Genomic DNA, 13521 nt, shown 5'->3' with positions numbered 1-13521 from the left:
AATAGACTAACCTACCATAGTTTCGGGTGTCACCTGCAGGGGGCAGCATAATGTTAAGACACAGTTGCATGTTACAGTTTTTGCTTACACACTAAAATTTAAAGTTTTGACCAAAGCCTCAATACTCAGAACTTATAACATACTTTAAATACTGTGTAATCATAGCTTAAACACATTCTCTGCTTTGCACATTGTTTGCAATTCCACTGCACACAATTTCTTACATTAGTCACATCGTTCAAAAGTGAAATATCCTGTTGAGAAAACACTTCTATTCAAAATGCAAGCACATCTGGTAATTGGTAAAACCCCAACAAATACCTGAAAACACTGAACACCAATCAATCTGAGTCATAGCACTATACAAATAAAAAAAACAAGCACTGGAAAAGCATACCTTACATTGACAGACTTTGCAAAGATTTGGAAAAGATTTTTGAGAGACTACAGTCTCAGACCCTCTCACATCTAAAGACAATTCATCCAGTTTCTAGTCACAGGCCAGTCTCAGATTAGGATTTTGCAAAGACTGTGGGTCACTGTTTACAAGACTGCTACAAGATTCCTTCAAATTATTTCCATCGTTCACTAGGCCTACATATCAAAATGTTTTCGCGTTTCTGCAGCATTGTTTCACGTGTGACATCCCTAACAGATAGAGTTGCTCTGTCACGTAGAATAGCCGGCTAATAAATTATAAGACATGAAATAACAAATAAACATATAGGCTACAGCTGTCTACAGCGGCAAACCTATTTTGCCGCTTCCTGTTTGGTGTTAGAGCGAGGTCACTATTGGTTTTTAATGTTCAGGTCACTATTTGCATGAGCCACGACTAAAAAGACTTGCGATAATATCAAACATGTTTGATATTGTCGTAACGACAAAACTAGAAAAAGACTGACTCCGACGGACTTAAAACCGCTAAGATTGGCACCTTACACTAAACTAGAAATGTGCATCACCGCGGAGGAGCTGCAAGAGTGGGCTTGCTCACCAGGGGGCAGTGTTGTCAACGCCTGAACAGTCCCCCATTCATTTCAATGGGACCGAAAACAGGAGAAAAACGAGAATACCGGAAAAAACGGCAACCGGCAGCCACCCGAAAATAACTGGCAGGACACACCGGATCGGGCCTGATTTTTTAGTGTTGGAACCGCGTCGATAGCTCAAATGCACTAGGAGAAGAGACGTTCTAAAAGTGGGTGAACGGAATAATAGCCTAAATAATAAAGAAGAAGTAGGGGGACTTCCGGTTATGGCGCACGGCTAGGCAGACGTGTGGCAGAGAGCTCCCATATGGATTTAATGTAACAGCTATCAGACAGCTTCTTTAAATTAAGCAACAGTTACTATTTGTCTCTTAAAGTATAGAAATTACTAATATGTCGACGAAACCTAAAACCAAAGCTCCAAAACCCACTAAATCGACGGATACCTCCTCGCCACTAGCAAAGTCGGATGACGATGCTGCTAGCTCTGACCAAATTCTTGATGCTATTCACTCAATGAAGGAGGATTTTACGTCCAGGTTTGACGGATTAATGAACGCTATCCAGGGAGTGCAGAGTGAACTCAAGGCACTGACTGGCCGAATGACCGAAGCAGAAGAAAGACTTAGCACCACTGAAGATGATTTAACATCTCAGAAAATACAGACCGCTAGCATGAAAACGGCTATGGAAGAGCTAGCACTAAAAGTGGATGACTTAGAAAATCGTGCACGCCGCTCTAATCTCCGGTTGGTGGGTCTGCCTGAATCTACAGAAGGAGGAGGTGATTTGTGTGCCTATTTGGAAAAATGGATTCCTGAAATGCTTGGTGAACGACATTTTCCTCGGCCTGTGATTATAGAAAGGGCGCATAGGGTCGGTAGACCTACAAACAACGAGGTTAACTCTCAAGTCACTGTGCGTCCTAGAGTGGTGGTGATTAAGTTCCTGAATTACACAGACAAAGTCAGGGTTATGAAAGCTGCCAGGGCCAAGGGGAAAATACTGGTCGACGATAAGAAGGTTATGTTCTTCCCCGACGTTTCTGCCGACCTGCTTAAACGGAGAAAAGTCTTCGACACAGCGAAGAAAGAACTTTCCTCCCTCTCTATGCGCGACATGCGTTATGGAATAATCCACCCTGCTACTCTGTTGGTGACGGTTAAGGGAAGACGGCACACTTTCGACACAGCATTGGATGCAGAGGCTTTTGTGCGAAAATTAAAATCTGAAGCAAGTGGGACAACAGTGGAATCTGAATAGCGTGGTAAAGGCGGACGCAATACAGGTAACATTTCTGTGGACTGATTAGAGAATGCGGACGCATTTGGGCTACAGTTAACTATTTGTGGACTTTTAAATGCTGTGTCAACTCTTTGTGGCAAAGTAGCTGTTTGATTACAACATACTATTATGTTTGAATTTGATATTCTGTGTGGGGCTCTGTCATGTTCGCTAGGCATGTTGTTCCTCTGCATGTGGGCATGGTGGACCAGCTTAAGCTCCATAGTCAGGCTCTGTTTAGCAGCCTATTGGAAGTATGGATCAGGGGAGGGGTGTGTGTATTTCATTTGGGGAAATGCACCTTGTTTTGTTGGTTTTCATGTTTTAAGGCACATATTTGTTTATTTTTGCACTTTATTAAGTATCCTTTTTGTACAATTCTCAATACTCAGTTCCAACACACATTTACATTATAGTAACATAGTATGTTATCTAAACTTCAGTTCACCTCCTGGAACGTCAGAGGTTTAAATAAACTTGTCAAGCTCAAGCAAGTAATGAGTAGGATAAAACAATTGCAAGCTAAGATAGTCTTTTTGCAGGAGACACATCTTACTCCTGAAGATGTAGTGAAGGTGAGGAGGAGATGGCCTGGCCGAGTATTCTCAGCCTCTTTTAGTTCTCACGCACGTGGGGTGATCACTTTAATACACAATTCAATACCATTTCGTCTTATTAACGTTGAGGAAGATCGATTCGGGAGATACCTTGTTATCCAATGTGAAATCCTTTCAGTCAGGTTAAATCTTGTCAATTTATATGGACCCAATGACGACAACCCCTCATTTTTTAGAAACCTATTTCTATCAATGGCCGATTTGCCTGGAAACTTCGTCATAGGTGGAGATTTTAACTGCGCTCTCCAGCCTGATATTGATAGATCTACAGGGATAGATGCCTCCCATTCTCAGTCAAGGAAGGAATTGTTACAGTTTATTGGAGAGCTTAACTTAATTGATATATGGAGAAAAACTCATCCTAAGCAGTCAACCTTCTCATGTTTTTCAGCCACCTGTCAGACATTCTCCAGAATTGACTATTTTTTGGTCTCTGCTTCTCTAACATCCATGATCCCCAATAGCTGGTATGATAGCATCATCATTTCAGACCATGCTTCGGTTTCATTTAGTTTGAACATGTCACAACCTCTGAATAACCCAACAGGGTGGCGTCTTCAGTCATTTTGGCTTAAAGACCCAGACTTTATTAAGTTTGTTGGGGCACAAATTGACCTTTACTTTGAAATTAATACAACCCAAACGTCAGCTTCTATAAGGTGGGAAGCATTTAAAGCCTTCCTGAGAGGACAGATGATAAGCTACACAAGTTATCAGCACAGATCCTGGAGGTTGGAGATGGAACAATTAGAAAAAAAGATAAAGGATATTGAAACAGTCCATTTCAAAACTCCCTCTCAACAGACATTTAAGGAACTTAATGGACTCAGAGCTAAATATAATGTTATGTCTGTGAATAAGGCAACTAAAAGCTTGCTGAAACTGAAACAGTCCTATTATGAACAAGGAGAAAAGGCTAGTAAACTTCTAGCTTGGCGTATAAAACAATCTGAAACCGAAAGAACAATAAATACAATTCAGTTGGATGATGGTGTGGAGTCAAGTGACCCAAAGGAAATTAATAATGCCTTTTTAGGTTTCTACCAGAACTTGTACAGCACAGATCATTCAAACTCAATTTTACAAAAACAACAAGATTTTTTGGATCTGTTAAACATTAATCCTCTTGAAGAGAATTTGCTGGCTGACTTGGACCTAGACATAACTAATGAAGAGTTGTCTGCAGCCATTGGTACAATGAAAGGGGGAAAGTCACCAGGCCCAGATGGGATCCCCATCGAAATTTATAAAACATTTCAGGATGCGTTAATACCTCCTCTGCTTGAAATGTATGAAGAGTCTCTGGAGAGTGAGTCTCTCCCCTCCTCTCTAAATATGGCAATAATTACACTGTTATTAAAGCCAGGGAAAGCATCGACCTTATGTGGATCTTATAGACCAATTTCACTCCTCAATAATGATCTTAAAGTTTTGTGTAAGGTATTAGCTAGACGGTTAGATATACTTCTGCCACAAATGGTGAACCCTGACCAGAACGGCTTTGTGATGGGGCGACAGGGCTTTCACAATATACGAAGAGTCCTTAATATTGTTTTTGAGAAAAGTGGATGTATGGACTCTGCTATTTTGTCATTGGATGCCGAGAAGGCTTTTGACAAGGTTGAGTGGCATTACCTGTTTGAGGTCCTTCAAAGATATGGCATAAAGGGGAAATTTCTTAACTGGATCAAGCTTCTTTATTCTAACCCTCAGGCTAAAGTTTTAACAAATGGTCTGTCTTCAGCTCCCTTCATGTTACATAGGGGCACAAGACAGGGTTGCCCCCTGTCTCCATTGTTATTTACATTGGCAATTGAACCTCTTGCCATGGCGATTAGGAAGAGTGTTAACTTCAAAGGCATAACTATAGGGGATATGGAACATCGTATAGCTTTGTATGCGGATGATGTAATTTTGTTTTGCTCCAATTTAAAACAGACTTTACCCTCTTTACTTGATTTAATAAATGACTTTGGTAGCTTTGCAGGTTATAAAATCAATTACTCCAAATCGGAAATATTGTTTTTGAATGAAAGGGAAAGACTACACCCACCAACCCACACTCCATTTACGATCTCCCTGAAGGGTTTCTCTTACCTAGGTGTGAAGATAGCCCCTGCCATTGACAAAATTGTGCCTAATAACTACAATCCCTTAACAGATAAGGTTACTCAACTTTTAAATAGATGGACAAATCTACCAATTTCTATGATTGGGCGCATAAATGTTTTGAAAATGTCTATTCTACCTAAATATTTGTACTTGTTTCAGTCTATTCCACTCGCTCCCCCTCCTGCACTCTTTCATTTACTCAAAAAGCTTTTCTCAGACTTTATTTGGAATAACAAGCGCCCCAGGCTCAGACTTTCCCTATTATACTTGCCATATGATAGAGGTGGTCTACAACTTCCTAATCTAGAATGGTATTACTGGGCAGCTCAAATTAGAGCAGCAATGTTTTATTTTGAGAGAAATCTTCCTCCAGCCTGGGTTTTAATAGAATCTCATTTAGTTAACATCCCTTTAAACCTTTATATATATTCTGCAAGCAAACAAAAACTTATTAAACATACTAATAACCCCTTTCTCAAAAATGCTCTAATTGTTTGGCACAATGTTCTTGCATATCTGGGAGAAACTAAAAAACTCTATCAATTTTCTCCAATTTTTGGTAATGATGACTTCATACCTGGTAGAGCGGATTCAGGGTTCAAAATCTGGGCTTTTAAGGGTATAGCCAAAATAGCTGACCTCTACAATGATAACTTAGTTCTTATGTCATTTGAAGAGCTTAAGTCAAAATATGGGATTCCTGCGAAGCACTTTTTTAAATACTTGCAATTAAGGAGCTTCATCCTCTCCAAACTGAGCAACAGTATGAAACCTCCTCCCTTATCTTCCTTGGAGGACTACACATTGGCTTTTTTACATGCCAGGGGCCAAATTTCATTGTTGTATAAGCTGTTTGTAAGTAAGTCTAAAGAGTCATCTGAAGGCTTACTAAAAGCGTGGAGAACAGATTTGGACTTAACAGAGGAGGATTTAACAGAGGAAGAATGGTCAGATGCATGTCTCAGGGCTCAGACCCAATCTATCAATACAAATTCAAAACTACTACAGTATAAATGGCTAACTAGATTGTATATAACTCCATCTAAATTGCACCGCTTTAATCCCAATATACCTGACACTTGCCACAAATGTGCAGACCAAAAAGGCACCTTATTTCATTGTATCTGGGAATGTCCACAGATACTATCATTTTGGAGGAGAGTAATAGATATGGCTAGCCAAATTATTGGTGAGGAAGTTCCTCCTGATCCTAAATTATGCATATTAAATCTCTACCCAGAGGGCTTCATTGCCACCCAAAGAGTAAAGTCATTGCTGGACATTTGTTTCTTAGAAGCCAAACGATGTATTGCTTGCTCTTGGAAATCAGTCACACCTTGTACCACAGCACAATGGTTGAGGGGAATGACCTTTTATTTTGCACTAGAGAAGATAAGTTATTCAACAAAAAACAAACTTGACAAGTTTTGGAAAATATGGGATAGTCTCTATAATTTTCTTGAGAATAACAATATGGATATAGATGGTTGGATGGATGACAAATAGGACTAAGTTGTCTATATTGGAATAGAATTGTTTTCTTTTTTTCTTTACGTTTTAGTTTTTTTTTTTTTGTCTTGTCTTTATTTTGAAGTATATACAGTGTAATCTATATGATTGTAGGGTGGTATTTGTGTGAATACAATCTGGTATATCTATGCTTTATAACCATCTTTTCTGTTTATCTTGCTTCCTTATAATGTGCCTTATTGTGTGCTATTGTGCTGTTTTGTATTGTTTGTAAAATGTACAAAATTCATAATAAATAAATGTTTAAAAAAAAAAAAATAAAGAAGAAGTAACTTAAGAAGAACAATAGTGGGCCTTGCTTTGCCCACTAACTATTTAACGGAAGCACGCCGCGATTCCAGTACAACTCCCATGATTGGAAATTTAGTCGCCGACTGTTAAAACAGACCAAAATGATTTTGGGAAACCCAATAAAGCACTGACATGTCTCACTCCTCCCCCTCATTCTCTCTCACAGGTGCTCTCACTACCTTTCTCTCTTTTCCTGTTCCTCTGTTCATGTGTTTTTCCTCCTGGATCACAGGCTCTTTCTCTACCTCTGTCTGCCTTTTCTATCTTTGTGTTCCTGTGGACTAACACTGACCTGCCTGTACATTGCAAAAACAGGAAAGATCTGCAAACACACATATAGCCCCACATCATCACATACCCTTCACCATACCTAGAGATAGGCATGGTGTATTTCAGCGGTTCATCAACTCATAACAGGGTGAACGGCACTTCTGCTTTCACGTTGCGGCCCTCTGTCGGCTATAACCGCACTATGTAACTTTACCAGATCAGGTAGCGTATCTGTAGTTGGATGAAATGAGACATACATTTTTTTTGACAAATTTGACTTGTTCGATGTCGCAGTACATCATACTTTAATAAAATCGTGCAACATACTCTACCTTGTCTGTGGACATTGTTATTTGCTGGATAAACAAATAGCGTGTGTGCAACAGTGGAAAAGTGCTTCAGTGTTGTTTTAAGATTGTGTTTCTGTGCAACGCTATCCTGAAGTATTCAGCTCAAGCTGATGTTCCAGTATAGCAAAGCTCAGCAGGCCAAATAAGGGTGCCTCTCTTAGGCCCCATTCACACCAAAGATCCGTGATGAGTCAAAACCGTTGCAGAAGGTGTTGCAGAGGTGTGAACTAAATGTTTCACAATCATTGTCACCTGTTGCACCTAAGCCGTTGCAAAGCATTCCCCCGTGTCTAGTCGCAATTGCAAGGTTTTAGAATGTTGCAGCTCATCTTTTGTCACGAGTCTTTGGTTTGAATCCCCTTTTAACCAGAGTGCACACACCCTCATTACACAATGATCACGTGTTGGTTTTAGCTACACATACTCTGCACGCTACAATACTCCTCTCAGAAAATCAATCATTTTATTTGTATATATGTATATGCATTTAGCATGGAAATCAACTGTTCAATTTGTGTATTTAGCTGTTGTACAGTATGTGTGTGTGTATGTAGTTAGCATGGGACCATTGTGGTCTCACTGACCCAGTGTGGTTGGTGTTGTTTCTGAGCTGAGCGCTTGACCAGCTGAAGTCGGACCCTCTGGTAGGACCACTTCTCGCCCCTCTCTCCGCCCTGGGGACACCAGAAGCTGAGCCTCATCATGCCTGTTGCCATGCCGACCGCCTCCCAGCTTCTGTTCCACAGCTCCGCCCCCATCTCCACCTTCCTGTCCCTCTCCATGCATCCCTCTCTCCTCCCCTCCTCCATGCTGTCCTGTCGTTGGTTGCTCCGTCTCTCTCTGGGGTGAAGTCCTCCCCTCACACTAGTGTCTGGTCTCCTCATCCCTGCTCTTCTGTCATCTCTCTGTGCTCTCCTTCTCCTCTCCTCCTCTTCCTCCTCTCTCTCTCTCCTCCACTGTTCTCTGCTATAGTAGTGGCTTGAGTGCATCTGTCTGCCTGGATAAAATCTCTGCCTTAGCTCGCCCTCTGGTGGTGAAGGCACTCCATTACAGCACCTCTCCTCCACTCTCCTCCTGTTCTGACTGCCTGAGGCCTGTTCTCTCTCCTCATCTTTCTCGTCCTCTGACGACACTGTCTCTTCCGTCTTCTTCTCTGTGTGCCTTTGGCCGCACCATTCTCTGCGGCTTTTCTCACCCTCTCTGAGTTCCACAGACTCCTCCCTCTCGTCACCTGCTACACCTCCGCAAGACAAAACAGAGATCAGTTAGAGACGTGCTGATGCCAGCAGGTGCATCTGTTTTTAAAGAAGCCCTTTTCCAACCAATGAGGAGTCAATAAAATGGTCAATATAAGAAATGGTCAATATAAAGCACTTTGGGGTCAAATAACAACTTTTACAAAGTCTACAACACCCCTTAATACGAGGTAATAAAAGTCTACACCCCTTAATACCAGAGTTAAATTTTAGTAGTCAGACTGAATCTGTCCTCCCAACACTTACAGGCCACAGCCCCCTGGTGGTGATTCAATGTAGGCGCATGTTAGGCCACCAGTTCTGACACTTGTGATAAATGTTGTCGTTGGACATTTCTTTTTTATATCAGTCTCTTAAGACTTCTTAGGCCTACCTTTTCTTTACTGTAGCATTCATTTGGACTACACTACCTGCCATACCAGAATCGTACAATCTATGCTATGGGTGCCTATTCCAAACATTCAAATAGAATAAGTAAGAGACTTATTATATTAATGTTTGGAATAGGCACCCATAGCATAGATTGTACGATCTATGTATGACGTGGGATCTGCTTAAGATCCATCAGTATGCCCACTAGGCATGAACTCCAGATGTTCTTTAACAGCTTAAAAAAACACAGAGGTTATGCAATAACGTTTCAATAAAACTTGAACGCTCACTACACTGATGAATTGGAGAGATTCATAAGCTGTGCTCGAAATGTTCTCTTGTTACACAGTGAGCGAGTGAACATTTCTAGTGAACACAGCGTCTCCTTCTGTCCAGATCAGGGCCAGGTGTTGGATACTCACCTGCGATGGGGCCCAGGACGGCTGCTGCGTCTGCTGCTGACTGGACTGCTATTTCCGCCCCTCCCTGATGGGCTATGGAGACCTCTGCTTCCCCCGTCTCACTCTCTCTCCTTTTCTTCACTCTGTCTCCTGTTTTGCTTTCTCCATTCCACAGATCAGGTGGTTTGTCCAGGCCTGACTTGACATCTCCTTGCCCTGCCTCAGTCCCCAAACGTCTGTCTTTTCCCCCTGTCTCCAGTTTCTCCTCTTTCTCAACATTCTGTCCCTTTTTGCTGTCCACCTGCGTCTCTGCTAGTCTCATCTCGTCTCCTTGCTCTCTGTGTCTCTGTTCAGTTGTTTTTGGTCTGCACTGGGCAACTTCTCTCCACACTCTCCCTGTCTGTGTGAGGTGCTCATCATTCTCTATTTGGAATTGCTCTACATCCAGCTGCCTGCTTAAATCCTCCACCTTGAGATTTCTCCACTTCACCAAAGATCTATCACTGGCCTGCTCGCCCATCTCCTGATATATTGTTTTGGAAATGTCCTCAACAAAAATGCAGCATTAGTTTAAAGACTTTAAACACAAGCACAAAACAATCATCATACTTCTGCAGGCCACAACTTGCGTGTTGGTGCATGGTTACTGTAACTATGTGGAACTAAAACAAAATAATCGAACAAAAATATAGTTCTAAATGGAACAGTGCTTTGTAGATTAGTTATTATAATAATAACTTTTCTAAACATATAAACACGTTACCACGTTTACAGTCTATGCGGTTACCACGAAGGAAAATAGCCAAAAAAAAACGCCGGAGAAACGAATCTGATACTAGTTGTAAACGCGAACGTCATCAGTCTGCGACGACTTTCCGGCATGCATGTGTGGATTACGCTGTGAGCTCAGGGTCATGCATTGAAAATACTGAATTAAATACACTTAAGATTTTATATTGCAAAATGCAGCGTGTGTTTTCTTCTAAGTTATTTGTGTCCGGCACATCTTTGGCCATTGGCGTCGGTGTAGGCGCTGTTTTGGTAGGATTTAATACTGACAATGACAGCCGGGGACTTCAGTCACACCGAGGACTTCTCGAGCGGGTCCCTGTCATACCCATCCCAAGTGTTGATGCCGCCTCCGACTTGATACCAAGTCAGCCAGGCCAGGTAGGGCTCTCCAAATCTACCACTGCGATGAAGTATGGCTTCCCCTCGCTGTCCAACATCAAAACTAGAGAGTCTTACGTGACGTCTTACGACCCGAGGAACAGGACTGCCGCGTGGGTCATAGAGCAACTGAACCCCGAAACACTCTATGGCGCCTCGGACAGAAAATACTGCGATTTCAAAGAAGACGATTCGGTGCACGTTTACCACAGATCGTCTAATGCGGATTACAGAGGAACCGGATTCGACAGAGGACACCTGGCCGCGGCTGCCAATCACAAGTGGAGTCAGAAGGCGATGGACGACACGTTTTACCTGAGTAACGTGGCGCCGCAGGTGGGTTTAATTAGGCTACAGAAAAGCAGGTGGTGATCAAAGATGGTGTTAATATCCGTGGATGAAAGCCTGATTGATTTGTGTAGCCAAACATTTTGACATTAACATTTTGACTGTTAATCCCATGGGTAACAATACACTTTATCACTCTCACAACTAGAATCCCCATATGAACCAAAACGCATGGAATAACCTGGAGAAATACTGCCGCTCGCTGTCAAAGCAATACCTGAATGTGTTTGTGTGCACTGGACCACTCTACCTGCCAAGGTAAGACTCGGGGGGGGGGGGGGGCTTGTGATTACTGGGTGTTGATGTTGGCATTAAACACGAGGCATATGCCATGCTGTGACAGCCTCTTCTCTCACTTCCCAGGCAAGAACCGGACGGCAAGATGTACGTGAAGTACCAGGTGGTGGGCAAGAATCACGTTGCCGTGCCGACGCACTTCTTCAAGGTGCTTATCCTGGAGAAACCGCGAGGGGAGGTGGAGCTTCGCTCTTACGTCATGCCGAACATGCCCGTGGACGAGAAGATCCCGCTGGAGCGCTTCCTGGTGCCCATCGAGAGCATCGAGCGGGCGTCCGGCCTGCTGTTCGTCCCCAACATCATGAAGAGGACCAGCGCCCTGCAGGCCATCACCATGGGGGGGCGCTCCTGAGAGGGGGCCACTGTGAGGCTGAGTTGCTGTGGGTTCTGATCTAGATCAAGTCTCCACACTGGCCACTGTGAGGCTGAGTTGCTGTGGGCGCTGATCTAGATCAAGTCTCTACACTGGCCACTGAAAGTGCTGCCCAGCAGCAGGTGTGAGCTTTGCTGTCTAATCTAGACTATCAAGATGCTCTCAACAACAGTAGGGCTCTACTCACCGTCCACAAGCACTGTTCATGTTCATGTGACAGTCAAGAAGACGGAGTGTTTTGTAAAAGGAGGACTTTTAGTGAATTGTTGATGTTCTGTAATCCTCTTCTTGTGTATGCCCGTACTCACTCATGAATGTTGTGTGTGTGATAGCAACCTCTTGCGTCCACTACTGAATAGTCACTGGTCAGCACTGTGTGCTTCTCTCGGGAACCAGTAGAGAGGCACACACAGAGCCCTCAGCCTTTTGATTGGTCAGGCTGCAGATCTCAGGCATTTGCTGCATATAACAGTGTTTCCTGTGGTGCTACGGTCTGCCATACACCCCAGTTTCAACGATGACGTTGGCTTTTGTGCTTATAGAATGTGGAACTTGGCCTACTTGTCCTGACGTCACTGATCATGTGAAGATGTTGCAGTGGTGCTGAAAATCCAGCCGTGGTGCTGTGCCACTGCTGAATACTGTACATTGTAGGGGAAACACTGTAATATGTACGTGCTCCATTGTACTGCATATGCAATATGTACGTGCTCCATTGTACTGCATATGCAATATGTACGTGCTCCATTATACTGCATATGCAATATGTGCTGTGTTATACTACATATGTAATATGTACGTGCTCCATTATACTGCATATGCAATATGTGCTGTGTTATACTACATATAATAAGAATGTTACAGCTCACCCTTCAGTGCTCCAATAATGATCAATATACAGCAATAATGATCAATATGCAGCAATAATCTCAGGGTTAGTCATCTCAGAACAGATCACGGGGCCAGTTTGACCTCAGAATATCCCATATCATGATTTCGCAAATTAAAAAAATCTCAAAAATGACAGAAAAAGGGACACTAAACAGATCACTGGAAGCTCTAAATGTGACATTGTGGAGGTTTAATTGTTTGCTTTTACATTTATTCATTTGGCAGACGTGTTTATCCAAAATGACGTACAGCAGTTGTTTGTTATGTAAAACTGTCAAATACTATGCACAAATAAATATCAGAGTAACACTGAGAAAACTTAATGCATTTTGTAACGTTTGTGACAAATATTGCTGTTAATTCACATGGACACTCTTAAACAAAGCTGTGATGTTAAAGAGAGAGCACAGTATGTAAGCCTCAGGAGTCTCGTCTGAACAACACTAAGTGGTCACTGGCAGCAGACATCAGACTGTCATGACCGTTTAACCAACTCACGTCTCACTGCTGCAGCTTCTCAGAACAGTTAGTTCTATATCCATATGGTCTATCTGCATGTGTATTGGTTTGGGTCAAAGCTGTATCAGAGTCCACTGTTTGGCTCGGACACGCAAACGTTCTGTACCCTACTGAAAAAAAGCTGGTTTTAGCTGGTCTTTGCTAGTTTTCTTCCAGCCAGAATTACCATCGTAAGCTGGGTAAACGTAGGTGTCATCGTAAAGATGTTTTCACAAGAGTTTTGCTGGTCTAGCTGGTCAACCATCAAAGGGTGGTCAAACAAGCTGGTCAACCAGCAAACCACCTTCAGCTGGTCAGGCTGCTTTTTTCAGCAGGGTAGTGTGTGTTCTGATGCTAATGACTGGCAAACATGCAAACATGCATCGTGTGTGTTCTGATGCTTACTGCTGGCCTCTTCCAGGAATGTCCAAGTGATCGGGTGCTTATTGAGAGTGGGCCGCACAGATAA

General features: G+C 42.6%; 1 protein-coding gene across 1 annotated transcript; it reads left to right on the top strand.

Annotated features, from left to right (window-relative positions):
* The first annotated feature begins 10346 nt into the window (after positions 1-10346).
* On the top strand, positions 10347-12865 carry endog (endonuclease G). The gene is made up of 3 exons (XM_062542304.1): positions 10347-10981; positions 11142-11251; positions 11357-12865. The coding sequence occupies exons 1-3, from the start codon at positions 10439-10441 to the stop codon at positions 11640-11642; spliced, it is 939 nt and encodes a 312-aa protein (XP_062398288.1). The 5' UTR covers positions 10347-10438; the 3' UTR covers positions 11643-12865.
* Positions 12866-13521: the final 656 nt, after the last annotated feature.

This window comes from Sardina pilchardus, chromosome 8 (genome assembly GCF_963854185.1).
Source record: "Sardina pilchardus chromosome 8, fSarPil1.1, whole genome shotgun sequence".
NCBI lineage: Eukaryota > Metazoa > Chordata > Actinopteri > Clupeiformes > Clupeidae > Sardina > Sardina pilchardus.
The sequence above is the reverse complement of the archived record's forward strand: the minus strand, read 5'-3'. Positions and strand labels throughout refer to the sequence as shown.